The 16,813-nt window shown below is 37.2% G+C and overlaps 1 protein-coding gene across 2 annotated transcripts in view; it reads right to left on the reverse strand.

The window, feature by feature from the left end:
• The window catches only part of nkd2b (NKD inhibitor of WNT signaling pathway 2b), a 47,476-nt gene that overhangs the window by 7,363 nt on the left and 23,300 nt on the right, over positions 1-16,813 (reverse strand). For both annotated transcript variants that reach the window (XM_015357592.2, XM_015357591.2), the window contains exon 4: positions 408-468. In XM_015357592.2, the coding sequence (XP_015213078.2) occupies positions 408-468 (61 nt within the window). The remainder of the gene's footprint in view (positions 1-407; positions 469-16,813) is intronic.

The raw sequence follows: 16,813 nt of genomic DNA on the forward strand, positions 1-16,813 counted from the left end.
TGCCCATTTCATCATTCACAGACAGAAAAATACAGTTAAAGCCCTGCTATATTGTACATCTTAAAGCTTAATGACAGTGTCATCTGATAACACCAGTTACTAATCTTAGAAGTAATAATTACTATTTTAATCACAAAAATAATTACAAAAACATGTGGTTAAGAAAATGACACCATCAACTAAGTCATTATGACCTATTATTATAATAGCTAGTATTTCTGTTTTGTTCAGCTGTTTCCTTCATAATAGTGAAATTAAAATCTTAACTTCATAACTGATCAATAAAATACAACAGAGTTTCTCCCTTAACGCACTCTGTCTCTAAAGATTTTCTTTGAATTTGCATAGTTGAGTAATATTAGGTAAAAGAAAAAAATAAACAGAGAAATTTGTATTTTTTTATTTACCCTCTAGGGGACAGTGATGCTCAAAGAACTGGCCATCTTTCAGCTCTCCACTTTGTAACTCCTGCAGAGAGAGAGAGGGTGTAAGTGAATCTACAGGACTTCAACCACAGACACAATGAAAACAAACATTTCAGGCATAAGCATTTCCTACACCGAAAGGTCTGAGATGTGAGAACTGGGAATGAGTCCCACTAAACTCTTTGAACATCTGCATGGTTATTGTGTTTCACTGTCTGGGTCAGAAGATTGCAACTGCAGCCAAATCTTTAAAGCCTGGTCCAAGTTTTAGAAATCTTTTATATCCAAAGAGCCATATGTACTCTATCTTCATCCTCCTTGAAAACTGTTCACCGCATTTGGCTTTAGCTATTCATACTTCACAGGGGAAAGAGCTGTGTTTTTCTGAGAGAAAAAGGCCTGTTGTGTAACATCTTTTCAACACAAGACAAACTGACTTGACACAGTGCATGATTTATCAACTTGAAAAAGTACAATTATGGTTTTATTTGCCAAAGTGTAATGAGGTTTGATGATTCCAATGTTATAATACATCAGTGACAGTCTGATTAATAGCATTATAATTGGTCAAAATGTAGATCATGAATCAAATACAAAAACAACTAAATTTAAGTTTTAAACAAAGCTTTATGTTTATAAAAGACTGAAGCCAGTGTGTGTGAAATGGGACTGTGCTGAGTCTATGACCACTATGATATGATGCACTGTCTATCTCTGCAAGCAACCCTTTCTAATGGGCAAAATCTAACCTGCAAGTAACTGAATTGCAATTCCTTGAAAAAGGATTCCTCAAAAGGGATCTATTCAGCATTACAAACCTGAAATGTCACTTTTGTATTTTGACCTTTGATACAGGAAATGGATTTCACAGTTACAAAATACAGCATTCTGTGTCCTACAAAGGCAGCAATGGGTTTATAAATCTGCACACTTTAAATTAAATCTACATTCACTTCATTGGTATTGGCTGTGGTAAATCATCACAGCTTATTAAGAAAAACAGCAGAATGAACTGAAAATATTGAAATGATATTGTACAATTGTATAAAAACAATTTAAATACATAGGGGCTACTTAAAATACAGTGCAGTTCATAATTGTTTCCCCTTTTTTCCAGCATGTAGTTGTAATACAATGTTTTCCAGGCAGAAATCATTGAAATTCTAATGATAAAAATAAAGTTTATTTACTATAATTACATTTTACAATACATAAATGCATTTCAATAAAGGCAAAAACGAACATCTGCCTGCTTCATCAGTCGAAAACAAAATACACTCCTATACATCTTAAAAGCTTAATGACAGTGTTAAGTCTGATAGCACCAGTTACCAATCTTAGAAGTGATAATTACTTTCTGCTTTGGAGGAATTTCAGTTGAAACCTAACCCTATAATCTCCCTTAACCATCTTGAGTAGGAGCTCATGTGCCAGTGGCCAGGCTGGGGCACAATGGAATTCAACCTGGGAAGCAGCCAGGAGCCTGCAGGCAGCAACATGGACTAAAGGTTAGGACTTGTATCCAGAAGGCTGTGGGTTCAAGTCCCGGATGGGCACTGCTATTGCACATTACTGCAATAAAGAGTCAAATGGATACCAATGTAAGTGGCTCTGGATAAAAGCGTCAGTGAAACACAAAGACATAACCTCATTTGAGCAAAGTCTGTTTTCTTTGATTACCTCCTCCCCCGCCATGGTGAGACTCCGTCGTGTCATACAATTATCTGCCTTCAGAGGCCAGTGAAAAGTCCAGCTCTCCCTAAAACAGAGGTAAATGGCTTGTCTCCGAGCCTCCAAAAAACAGCTGCCATTAATCAAGGACCCCAGCAGGAGATCTCCCTGCAACTTTTTTTTTCTAGAGCAAGTTAAACACTAGACCCCTTTTCATTCAAGCCCTCTCTAATTACGCAAGTCGACTGGAAGGAAGGAGGTGGTGTTAGGGTGGAAACTAGATTATAAGCTGGGGTAAACAGTTTAGCTTTTGGTTTCAAATTAAGAAATTAAAAAGACATTAAAACAAATAAAAATACACTCAATGCCAACTGATTTGTTTCGAAGCTAGTTTAAAATTTTATATTTCTCTTATATTTGAAAGGATAAAAAATACACCACATTTACATTTTACAGAAGATGTCTTTAGTTCATGTTTATTTGCTAGTTCACTGTACTGATTCTGCCAGGGTATCCCAGATGTGTGTCTCATATCACTGCTTGCTTGGTTTTTCAATGGCAAGGATTTTGAATAGAGAAAATTACTCTCTCAAAGTGAAAACAAAACTTCAAAAGGCAAAAATATCTGGTGTTCCCCTAGTATCAGTCCTTGGGCCAAGCACCGTCCGAAGTTTACAGCCTTTAAAATCAGGATCACATCCACAACCTTTTGCACAACAGTTACACTAAGGGGAAAGATGAGTCAACACAAACTTATAGACGACAATAGTAGTGTGGCTATTTTCTACTTCTTTAAAAATGCGTCTTTGGGTAGAACTGATAAAGTACTTGAGCATGGAATCGATAAAAGGGCTCATAATATATCCCTATTGGCCCAAATAGCTCATCTAACTGCTAATAACTCAATGATGTGAAGATGTAATTTATCAATTTTTTTTAAAGAAGCCCTGCATTGGCTTCAACACCATGGTTGGCAAGATTGTTTCATACCATCACAACCCCTTACCTTACTATTACCCAGGGAGCAGATGGATCAGATTTACGACTGAAACACCCATTGTACAAAATCAGAACTTGAAATGTCATAATCATGAGAAAATTACATTGCTGTTAAATTTAACATATGAACAGCTCTTCACAAATCAATCTTGCTTGATGAAAACATTGCTTATAACAACGTGATCATAAAGTGAAAAGTGTCCAGAACAGGTTAATGAGAAAGAGAAAGTCCTATTTTTAATACTGTATGCTTCCAGCATTTAACTCAGATTTTACTGTAAAATTAATTGCATCAAGTCATGTGTCATTTATACTGAGAAGCATTAAAAAACAAAACAAATGAGCACTGGAACCAAAAGTATTTATTGTGTTCTTATTGTGCCTCAGTATACAATTAAATAATATTGCCCACTGGGTTGTTGTGAAGCACAAATGTGCAAGCCATATGTTTAACTGAGAACAGCTATAAACCTGAGGGTACGAGGGTTTCCATCTCATTAACAATGAAGCACTGTTGGTTGTGATGATGCCATTGTACACTGAACAGAGCATATGGCATTCAACAATAAGATGGACTTTTATTTTTAAGCTCTCAAAGTGCAAATGCAACCATGGTCAGAAAAAAAACAGATTGATAGAGTAATATGTTACCAAACCAGTTATACTGTACAATCACAGATATAGAAAAGTTTATAATTTCAGGTTAGACCTAAAACATTAGCATATTCATCATTCTTATCATCATTCTTATCTTTCCTAGTTCTAAAATCAATAAAACTAAATAGCACAGGGTGCACAACAGCTGATGGCTTACAAACTCAGGAAAACTGAACTAAAATGTTTTGATCTTTAGAAAAATATGAAGTAGATTAAGTTCTTTAGGAAGCCAGACTGCCCATGAGTAAAATTGATACACTTTCTGTTATATTCATAATCATGTAGTAAATTGCTCGTTTGTTTTTGTTTATATGTATACTTCCCCAATAAAAACTAATATACTGTATAAAAAATGGATTTTTTTTAAACTAGAGCGACACCCATGAATTTAAATCCATGGTTGTCCTTTCAGTTTTTTTAAATGATATTTTTCCGGTCAAACAATTCAACTAGCAAACACCATTCGTAGGCTACTAATATTCATATATTCTTATGGCCAGGTTGCTCTTATATAACTTTAAATTTACTGTTGGAAGACAAGTCAAATGGAGAAGATCATGCATTCATGCTGATTTTATTGACGGGTGTTATAAGACCAACCTAAATCTATATTTTATGGGATATTATCTTCCTTTTTCTTTATGCTTTCGCAACCCAGATGTTTTGGATGGTACTAATCACAACTCCTGATATGAGTATTATAAAACTTACAAAAGTTATATTAAAATATTGACTTTGAAATTAATCTGTACAATTTAGCATATTTTCACATGCCTTGTCAGTTATACTTAAAGCCTCAAATAAACCATAACATTATGTATTTTATTCTCTTTCGACTGCATCAGTGCATGGTTTTAAAGTTTGAATTTTTGGGGGGTTCTTATTTTTCCCATCCAAAGAGAGCAGTGAAACTTGTTTTATTGCTAAATGACCTAGATTAGCAATATTGCACATATACTGCAAAGCGGGAGATTTGGTTATCTATGCACTGTCTCACATTGAAAAATGTTTAGCAGACATCGAGGGCTGACAAAGGCTTCCTCTTGTCAAAATGTGTTCTAAAAAGAGCTGTGGCAGTGTGACTCAATAACTATATTGTTTTGGCTTCATCGGTCACTACATTCACTTAAAACTATGCAAATGGAATCCACACGAAGTTGTGCTAAAAATCTATTTTTCATTCTCAGGTTGTGTGAACAATGAGGTTCTTGAATACAGTCAGCCTACAACAACAGAAAACACATCCAATTGTTTTATACACACCCATTGCACCCTCTGCGGTTATCAAATTGCATGGTATTCAGATTAGACTAAGGAAAGCCAGAGCTGGAGTTCAACGCAGAAGTTTATATTTCCAGATCTGTAGCAACAAGCCTGAGAAAGCACAAAAAAGGTGAAGAACTGTATTGTACAACTGATACATGCATCAGACACCATGCAAACAGTGACAGACGCTTGGAAAACAAAGTACAGAAGGAGCTGGCTGGTTGTTCTTATGTTATGCAGCATCATTGCCAAGCATCCTTCAGCCCAGCCTTTTGACAGTCTTTCAAGTAGGATTGAGTTACTGAGCGAAGCTTTCATTGCTAAAAACCAGGTGACACCAGGCAGCTCTCTAGCCTGCCTCGACCTCCCAGTCTTCATCATTTAAGAACACTACAGATCTTTGTTTCTACATTTCCTGTCACACAACACCAGGCATGGCTTATCAATCCGTCAGAAAGCCATATTCAAGGAGCTGCACTTCAGTCAGCACCTCTGCACGGGGCATCAAAAAGACCCATGAAACCGGTTCTTTTGGAGCCACATTTTTTATAAGGCCTTAATATTTATAAACCAACAGAATGGGTTAATAAGCACTGAAAGACAACAACTTCAGTAACAAAGCTCTGTAGGTTTGTCGGTTTCTCTGTACACTCTTCACATGACATCCAAGTCAAGACACTTTTGCTTTTGTGGACTAGAAAACATTAAGACGTTTCCTCAGATCAAAATACATATTTTCTGGGCTAGACCCAATCCAATTGGTAAGAAACTTCAAGGGGATATGTAATGGACCCACTAGTGAAGATTTCTGCTTCCATAAAGTGAAACGGTTTGGAGGACATCAATATCTAAAAAAAACCCTCATGATTCACAGTCATAATACTAGAAAGGGTGTGCTTTCTAGTCAAATACAGAATCCCAAAATTCTTTATTTGACATGCTGCTATAAAAGTCAGGTCAGCTAACGCCTCTCTTAAAGAGCAGCAAAAGGAATGAGACATTGCCTACAATGGACAGAAGAATGATCCCTCTAATTTCCACAGAGTTGTTCCATTTTTCAGTTGTCACAAACATGGCACCTTTGTAATGTAGGATTATGATTTTTTTCTCTAGATCTGCCTGATGTGGAGGTGTATTGCTGGTTCCCGTCCACAGTTCTTAATTTCAGCTAGAACCCTATAACCTCCTGTGCTTTGTTTTTCATTTGTGTGATGACTTATAAGTGCATTAGGCTTTGGCAGAGATCCAAGGTTGTTCCTAATTGTGTGCACTAGGACAGAACTGAATACAAGTGTTGACAAAGAATTCTTGATTGAACAGGTCTTCATATTGCTCCTTCCAAAAGATGCTCACTGCCCAACTTTCCAGGTCTTGTGTCCTGTACTGGTCCTTGGGATAGTAAATAACGATTAGTAATTTTAATGAATATTGATTATATTGAAAATGTTGAATTTCCTTTGTAGGGTCTGTCTACCACATTGTCACAATTTCTCCATTTAACCTGTACCTTCAGCTTCTTCGACTTGGTTTCAAACATGGAGTTTGGACTCCTCTTCCGTACACAGAAAGCCTTGTGCTTCAGATCGGTATACTCACCTGGTCATTTTTTCCAACTAACCAAGAGTTTTTTGGTTGAAAATCCAAGCAACTAATTTCCAGATATAAAGTTATTTGTCACAGTCGTCATCCCTCCTCTAGAGGGCGCTCCTACCTTTTTCTGTATTGTTCTTAGCTAAGTAGTTTCACCTGTGTCTCATCCTCTTTCCCTCATTTAAGCCCGGTGTCTCCGTAGTTCCGGGCTCAGCTTTGGAAGATGGGACGTCTGAAGGTCTGCCTATCCACTGGGCTCAGGAGGAATCCGAGGGCAAGGCTTTATCCCCAAACGTCCTGACCTCTGAGTCTGGGGCTTGGAGCACCTTGTCCCATTATGGTTTTAACCTTCTGTGTTCCTAGTTCCCCGTTTTCTGTTTTTAACTGTTTTCGTCTCGGCGGGACCTCCCGGCATTGGACATTGGACTGCGCTCTGACGACCCCCCCCATTGGACTTTATTGGATTTGTTGGCTCGGCCTTTCCCCGGTCACCGCCCCGTCTGTCGACCCGATCTAACCTTGCTGTGTCTTCCCTAATGTGCTTCTCCAGACACTTCCGGATTATACCGTCACGCATAGGGTCTTTAACAACACACTCCACAGGAGTCGGATTCGGCTCCAGTGACAGTATTTGTCTTGAATCCTTTCCAAGTGGTATAAACACTATTCTGTGGCTTGTTGTGCCTTGAGAGCTAATTCACTAATGCATTCTTCAGAACGTTTTCTTTTGGTCAGATCCTTCAGTGCTTCAGTGATTTTTGACAGACATAACTGAATATTCCTGCAGTTTCAAGCACCTGTTATTGCATACTTCATGTGGACATCTTTGTGATTGCACACATCATAAAGTTAATCAGTTGCCAGTGTTTGAACCTTTAATGTTGGACAGAAAGATTTGTATCTGGTATTTTAACAAAATGTTGTTGATGAGCCCATACGTTCTCCTTTCCAAATGCTACCGGAGTAAACTTCTTTGTTGTTAAAATCACCAAATAAAAAGTTTTCTTCTCCTTTAGGATTTATCATCTGAATTTATCTTCTGTAGAAAAGGAGCCTATTGGTTCCCCCACTAATTAGCGTTTGAGTGTTTTTCAATGTTGATGGCTCCGAATCCATTAATCCAACATTCGTCTTTGGATTTTCCCTTCCAGAAGAAAGTCTAGCCACTTCCATGTTCCTCTAATTTCATTCAAGGCTATGATGTTGTCATATCACTGGATCTCTTGGGCCACCAAAGCACTATAAGGTTCTAGACAGTCATTGTTCAGTCTATGATGTTAGTTTATGATGTACAGCACAAGGTCCCAAGTTTTAATACTTTGTTTTTTCAGCAGCAGAACTGTGATCCTGTTGGCAATCTGTGTTTTAAGGCACGCTTTCAGACATCCTGTGGTCGCTCTCTACGGTCATTAAAAAATCCCAGGGCGTTTCTCGAAAAGAGTAGGGGTGTAACCCCGGCGTCCTGGCCAAATTTCCCACTAGCCCTTACCAATCATGGCCTCCTAATAATCCCCATCTATGAATTGGTGTCATTACTCTGCTCTCCTCCCCTCGGATAGCTGATGTGTGGTGAGCGTTCTGGTGCACTATGGCTGCCGTCTCATCATCCAGGTGGGGCTGCACATTGGTGGTGGTGGAGGGGAGTCCCCATTACCTGTAAAGTGCTTTGAGTGGAGTGTCCAGAAACAGCAGTATATGTGTCAGCGGCAATAGGCAATTATTATTATTATTATAATAAATGATTGGTCAGGGGCAGGTACAGAAATGCACTTCTTTTTTTTAAAAATGCAACAGCTCTAGTCTGATGGAAACGGTTTAGTTCTCAAGATATTTACTATGCACTTTCAACACAAAACATGAATTGAATTTAATCGAAAAATCTTATTTATAGCCTAGTACATCTACAATTTTAATGAACTGTCAAATATCTTGTCACATATCACCCACATGTTCAAGCACACAGTAGTAATTAGTACACTACTTAAACATTTTATAATTTTCTACCACATTTGTACATTGCTCAGACCTGAACTCTGGTGTTGATGGAAATGTACGTAATGCCTTTGATTTTACCCTTCATGCCGTCCTACAGAGGATCTTCTATTTTTATATAATACCTAAAGATCAACAGCATCAAAGGCAGACATTTTGCTTACGTTGGCCAGTTTGAGGTGCATGACACAATGATGAAAGGAATGCCTTTGTAGGCAAAGCAGGCTCCCATAATGACTTTAATATCCAAGGAACAAAAGACATCCATTTTTAAACTCCTTCAGGCCTTTCTGAAAACAATCCTAATTGAGAATCTAGAGACATTATATTGTTTTAAATCTTTCTGCTTGTTTGAAAGTTTGAATAAAATAAAAAATACCATGAAGAGATACAGCACTTATTCAGCAAGATTTACCTGTAAGATTCGTGTTGATTATTATCACTCATACAACTCTGTCTGCATTTCCTTTATTTCAAACACTACTATTAGAGCTTACAAAATTATACAGAGGGGTCTGCAGCTAATTGGTTATCACAGACGTCTTTTCAATTCTAGAACAGGTCAGAATCAAGTTTGATTTTTTTGGAATGACTGGAAATATGCATCAGCTTGAAACAGACAGTATGTACAGTATGTATCTGAGCTCTGACAGCAGGTCACAGAGGAGAATCACTGCTGTGGCTGACAGCTTCCTGACCCAGTGACGATGTCAAAGAAGCTCCGGATACCTACTGTAGAAAGGGCCATTGTCTCAGGCCAAGGGCTTTAAGTGTGGCAAGGGGGAACACTACTTTGTCAACAAATATCTTATTCAGGACTCCTGAATGTAACTTGAGAACGAGAACCCACTAAAAAACAAAAAGTCTTATTTCCAGAGGAGCCTGAGCTCTCCAACACAAAACCAGATGTGAATGAAAGGTAGGGGGAAGGAAGAGAAGGGGAGTGTGTACAACTCAGTTTTCACCAGTAATTTCCTATGAAGAGAAAGCCTGTGGTCTCCCAATTCCTTCATTGTTGACCCTAGTGAGCCAAGCACCTTTCCCACTGGTTTATTTTCCTCCTCTTCCAAGATCAAAGCTTTTGGGCCAGCACTCTTCCTGGCAGGAGTCAGCCTGGTTGAGAAAAACATTGTTCTCGCCTTAATGGCCACAACTCTGTTATGACAACACTTCTTCTTTTGGACCAATTCAAATGCACCATATATACTGTATAGTCTTTTAGCATATAACTATACTAGGCTTAGAAAAGTCAAGGGTGGTTATTTCTTGAAGGCTTCTTTTCTCTTTGTAAATTATAATCAGATGGAAAGGAAACTCCAAGGATTATTTTAGGCTCTTTTAAAGTTATTTATGGCACTTTTGTGGGGTGCTACACAAAGCATATTTAAAAATTTAATTTGAAAATATTTAATAAAAAAAATAATTCATTACTATGTAGCAATTAGACTCTACACAAAGGATTTATATATTATTACATCGTCTGAGGACATAAGATCTATTATTAAAGTCCCGGGACGATACAGCTCGTAAAACTGATTGATAATCAACATCTCTAGTGCCAAAGGTGACTTGACTGTAAAATGGTAAAAAGGATACTTTTGAACTAGCAGAGTTTTTCACACAAAAGACTATCAAAATCCATTCATTTCATTGCATTTTTGGGTAAAATGTAAACTCAATAGAAAAGTAAACTTTCATTTTTTATCATCTTACCACAACAGGACAAGCTAGAACGTACAGATTCATCACTAAAAATAATATAAAATCTTATCCGAGAGGTGTAGGCAATATACCATAAGAATAATGATAACAACTAATAAATCCTGATCTCTTATTTGCCCTAGAAGAGATTTGTTTTGGATGATAAAGATACATTTCCTCCCCTGTTAAAAACAAAACTTTCATTAAGTGCTTTTCCTGGGCTTAGAAACCAGAAATACTGATAATCTGTAATGCCTCAAAACTATTTTGAGATCCCAATGTTTAGCAATGGACCTGTAGCTTTAAAACCCCTTCATTCTTGAAAGCAGATGTTTCAGGAAAATTCAGGCTGGTGGGTGGTCAAAACTGAAAATGCCAATACAGTTACATAATAATTAAAAACATACCACTGAGCTGAAACCTGTATGCTGGCAAAATTCCCCCCTTTCACAAAACAGGACAGCTGACAGCTTTTATTTGAGGTTCAGCACAAAGTGCTTTCAGCAATTATGAAAAACTGCTCAAACTGAATATTCTTGTTTTCTGTAATTCTTATTAATTGCATTATTTCTACTACTTATAGTATTAATAATATAGTATATATACTACAAAATCCTCCTTTTTGTTTGCAGATTTCAGCTTTCCACACCTCTCCTCCTGTTCTCTTTGAGTTTGGATACTAACTTGCTTGTTGCCAATGTCCTCACTATTCTCTACCCCTTCTTACCCTCTCAGTCTTTAGCTCTCCGATGCCTAAATTATTTGCTACTTTCCCTCTCTCCCTCACACCTGAAGGAAGCTCCACAATTGTTTCTTTTATTTACCTTTCAGCATGGAATAAACCTTTACCTGTTCCTTTGTATTCCACTGTTTAGCCAAAAACTGAATTAAATAAATGATTTTAATTGTAAAATGCTCTTGAGAACTAAGCCAATGGGAATATCATCCACAATTGCACTTTTATGGTGTGTTTCATAAGTATTTTTTACTATCAATTCTTTCAGTATTTGAAAGTTAGCACAGCTAAACAACTTTAAAAGAAGAACTGTTGTCACATAAGGTGAGGTTCTCTTTGTGTAATTCAATACTGGTGAAATAAAAAAAAATCCAAACAGTGGTGGCATTTTATGTTTTTATTGGCAGGTCAGTAATCCATCTTTTAAGGAAATGCCCCAGACTAGAACAATGTTGTTTTCTGAGCAACACAGCTCCATAACCATCTTAAAAACGCATAACATTCAAAAGGTTTTCCAAATCAGATAAGGAGATGCCATGCAGGTGTTAAAGGGACATTACAAAATACTGTCATGTAAACTTATTCAACTTATGTCATATTTGGATGAATAAGCTAAGAGGGGCTAGATCCATATATGAAACAGGTAAAGGTTTAAGAAAAGAGACACAATGTTTCAGCTATGGAGCCTTCTTCAGGTGTCCTGAATGTCTGATTCATATATAGTTAGTTGTGTTTTTGCATAAAGCTAAGATTATAGAAGAAAAGCTCTTCTGAAAGTGTCATTTGAAAGAACAAAACTAGTGTCATTAAGATTAATCTGTGTTCACCATGATGGGCATTGTACTTGATGTCTGTTATAATTCCATTTTTTTTTTCTCCTAGAGAATTTACATGTTGTAAATTATTTTTGGTGGTCTGCTTGAAAGCAGCTTTGTAAACATCTAAGTAAAAATCTTCACCAGGTCATGTCATCTGGACTGCACAAGGATGTCTTTCAGATACCCTGTGCAGGGCAGTTAAATAGAGTCAAGCGTTTGGCTTCACATGAAGTGATTCTAAATTCTCTTTAGTCACGGCAAAACAACAGCTGCTTAGTGCAATGTGTAAGCCTACATTAGTGGCATATCAATCTTTGATGTCCTGTTAGGATTTCTTCTGTACTTCGTGTGCCCCACAATGATAGTAGGAGCTCAGTCCTGTTCCTTTGATTTATAAATATAGAATCATTTCAGGGAGCTAGAACAGGCTAAATATACAAAATGAATAAGCAGGAAAAGAAGGCAATTCATCTACAGTTTTATTGTTGTTGTTGCTCTTAGTATTAACAAAAACAAAGCATTTCTCTTGCGCTTTTAGTACTTTTTTAATACTGGAACACTAAACTATTATCTAGCTTAGGACACATCCTTATTGGATTAATGAAGTTAGATGTGGTTATTAATTCAACAAAGACAACAGACATGTAGAACTCCACAATGAGAAAAAAAAACTATTTAAAAGTGTTTTCATAATAAGGGCAATTCATTCTTGTTGTTATTACATAACTAGAATAAACACCACAGCATAGCTGGCAGTGGTTCCTCATACTTGGTTACTTCCAGTTGGACCCATCAACTTCAATCAGATTCAGAAGGAAGTTATTTACTTAAACCAGTCCTTTAAGTGCCATAGGATTGCGAGTATGTATGTATAAGAGAAAGATGGAGTCTTATGTGGGATATATGACACAAAGGCTGGTTATGTTTTTTCCATTCCCAATGGCATTGGGAAAAGGAAATGTTGTTAGTACTTTAAATGCATCATCATATTTCATGCATATATTAACCCCACTCCTGTCCCTTTCCAATAAGAAAGTTTGCCTAGACCCACAAATGATTGGAGGAAGGTTTATTCTTCATAGTTTCCTATTGTATTAACTGCAAATGTGCTGTACAAAGAGGCAAACAACAGTGGAGGAGTTTTAATAAAGTTCTTTCTGGTGAGTCTGAATTCACATTGCAGTATACATTATTCTATAAAAAAGAAAAGGCTAGTAACTGCCAAAAGAACATTTATGACAAATGACAACAACGGATATAATACTATTATCATGAGAGATAAACTGTGCCAATTCACACGTTCTATTTTCAATTGATAATATTGAACTGTCTCAAAAATAAAACAGAAAGGAAATACAAAAGGGGAAAAACTACAGAAAATAAAGACTGCATATCAAAGGCAGTGTGGGAAAGCAGCTTCAAATCAAACAGGATGTTCGCTCTGTTTCTGGCTCTCATGCTAAATTCTTGGAGGTCCACTCCCAGCCCCCAGCCTGCCTACAATGCCAATGGTATTGTAAACGCAATGCAAAAGCTGATAAAGCTTAAAGGATTTGTTCCACATTCCAGAGGCCCTTTAAATCGGGGGGCAACACTCCAGTACCTGAGGCGGATCACAGACCATGAATGAACCTTAGAAACAACTGACACTTTGCTACTCAATCTGCGATGACTGCCTCCAGCTGGGATTCATCAAGTAATCAGGCATACAAGCAACAAAGTACTGTACATGGTTTTTCTGTTGCAGCAGCATAGATATGCTCCTATCAAATTATTCGAAAGAACCAAAACATTGGTAGGACATTTAAAAATAGCTGTTATATTTCTGCACATCTTCATGTTTGCTACAAATTCAGACAAAAACAGCTTTCACAGTCTAAGCTCTTAAAAGCATGAAGTCCCCTCTACTTCTGCCCCTCCTCTTTGAAGAGTGTTTGTTAAAGCTCAAGATGACTGGATGTTGTTACCTGGACAAACTGGTTAGGCTACAGCTGAACAGAAGGAGCACTGATCTATGTGGGACGATGCAAGTATAGTGGTTAAAGTAGTAACTAGCTCAGGGGGCAGGAGGATCAACAAGTTTTAATCATGATTCTACCATCATGTACTCTTTAATGCGGACTAGCTGTGATTCAGAAAAGCAAGCACATTTAAATTTAGAAAGCAAAATTTTGTTTAAACCCTGTCTCATTGATTGGGAATGTGCTGCACAAACAATCAAACAACAGTGGAAAGGTAAATGCTTCCTGAAACATGCAAGATAGGCAGTGGAAAAAGTCAGAAATCACTAAATTTAGATTTAAAAGAAACTGCAAAAAAAAGTGCATACAGCCAGATACTGAAAATGTCTTTGCTTTAGCGCATATTTGACAGATACACACATTCCGTTAAATCAGCCTGGAAAATTATCTGGAGTAAAAATAAAGACTATTTGTAAGCGACTAATATTACCAAATATTTAAGAAAATAAAGGAATATTAATAGTTTTATTTTTACACTGCTTGTTTTTGTACTAATGCAATGAGTTTCTAAAATTGTTGTTTTTAGATTCTTTTGTTCTCAAAGCACTTGAGCACACAAAGTGTTGCAATTAGAAGGACAAAACAGTTACTAATTTGGATGATGTTTTTAGCCAAAGCAATTTGAATTAGCACGTATTCATTCAGCCAAATGAAACATTAGCAACTATTAATGGAGCAATTAAGGTGAGGTACAGCAGCACTGTGTCACCTGGCATTTGAACCCACAGCCTTCCAATTATAAATTGAGAATCCTGAAACCAAAAACTGGACCAGAAATTCCAAGGCAATGCCAGAGCATGACACTTTTTCACATTGTGTACAGATAAGACACAATCAGCACAGTCCTCTTTGTTTCACTGAACATGTTCCAATGAGGCTTGTGGAAAATGATTTATTGGAACTTCAAAACAGTATTATGAGAGCTGAGGAAGAAAGTGACACTGATTACGAAGGGATCACACAAACTTGGTCATTGACACTAAGATGTTTTCATTGCAATCAAAGTGACAAAGTAACTAGTGGGTTTAGAATTTTATCCTACCAGCTTTTATATAGAGTATTGCTCCAATGCATCACTTTGCATTAATAAGGTCACAGTCTGTGCTGACTATTCCAGTATTAATCAATAATGCAAGACACTTATAAGCAACGTTCATATTCCGTTGCAGTTAAAACCTTTAAGTCAAAACTGTCACTGGAACTATACTAAAGCTCAGGAATGCGAAATTTCATTAAAATCTGACTCCCATTGTGTTACCTCTCTAAAACCTCCATCCTCACCATTTTTTAGCAGTACCATTACTTTCGGTTTTCCTGACGGACAGTTTTTTTACAGTTGGGAAGTTTACTTATGAGTACTTACGCAAGAATCAAAGCCACTCCAGTGCACCATGGTCCAGCCACAAATGCCTAGTCGTTAATCAATGTAAAATAATCTGTAGACTATTTTCACACATGCAAAGAAGAATATATACATTTTCCGATGCTCTATACAATCACATAACCTACTTTAATGTAAAAAGAATCCAAATTGGAATCTCCAAAACAGCAGTCCTCACATTTTCAGCAGTGCCGTTTAACAGTAAGAATATGAAGCCATGCAGTCCTACATTAATAAAAAGAGAAAAACACTGCGATTAATAGGTAAATCTTGTATGCAATGAAATATTTTTGTATAACAGATGGCTAAGGACTGACCTCATGACATATTCACACTAGGCAGGAATATGTGCAATATCCACAGCTAATTTTGCACCGTTTTTAATTCCTTGGGAATATGTTCAGTTAAGCATGCAGTCTGTTGTAAAGGCTCAAATTTCATCTCTATTTTCCACAGCCTCTTTAATCTTTTCAGCTGGTGATAAGAAAAGATAAGGCAAGTGCAGGAGGCATCCCAAACGGCCATGGCAGAGACATGCACATCTGCCACACAGTGTTACATGACTCAGGCTCATAGCGGGTCCCTGAAGAGTCCAGGACTATTAGTCACTGTACAGTAGTCCAACAAGTCTAGAGATATTCGATCCCTCTGTTTTCGGTGCATATTCCATATGTGCGTATACCCATTAAATACACACTGGTTGCTAATCCTTGATTTCACGCTCATGACAGTGAGCTGGACAGCAGGTTAAACTGAGCAAAATGTGAAATTTGAGGAGCTGTTTTTATAGAGTAAATGTACACAGGAAATTTGACTAAGCGCAAAGCTGTGGTTTGGCATTCGCTCAAATAGGGGTGTTATTGATAGGAACTTTGCATTACCCACATATTCACCCATGATAATGCTTTTATCTGACTCTGTGATTGGTATGTTAGGCATACAAAACTGCCTACGTACTGAATATATCTTCAGTAAATTTCTTGCTCATTCTTTTCACAAGTTTTTTCTCACATGGTTTCCAGCTGTTTCTTTTGTCCTTTCTACTATTTGGCTATGTACACAGTTTACAGCTTCTGAAATGATTGTGAACAAAATTGCAAAGGCAGAAAAATGCATGGTACATTACGACCTTTTATCTCCAATGGTGCTATATTGAAGTGCTTCTCTCCATCACTTCCTGTTTCTCTTTGCTCCAGAGCCTTCAGAATTGTGCCTCCTATTCACTGTATTTTTACATTAAAACTGGTGGTCATAATCATCCTTACAGCAACTAAATACTATGTAATTTGCCCAAAATCCAACAGTATTTCCTACAATAGGTACAGTATATTCTATTAACCATGTCTGGCTTTTGAAGGAGTTCATTTTTTTACACTCGTACAGCAACAGGCTTAACTCCAAGCTGCGAAGTTCCTCAACACCATGATATTGAACAGGGGTCACTGCAGGTTCACCAGTCTCCTTTCCTATGACTGACTAAAAATATACCTTTATGGACAGGAAACGGAAAAGACGGACAATACAAGTTTCCGTACTATAGTACAAGACTCAATAGC

This window comes from Lepisosteus oculatus, chromosome 10 (assembly GCF_040954835.1).
Source record: "Lepisosteus oculatus isolate fLepOcu1 chromosome 10, fLepOcu1.hap2, whole genome shotgun sequence".
Lineage (NCBI taxonomy): Eukaryota > Metazoa > Chordata > Actinopteri > Semionotiformes > Lepisosteidae > Lepisosteus > Lepisosteus oculatus.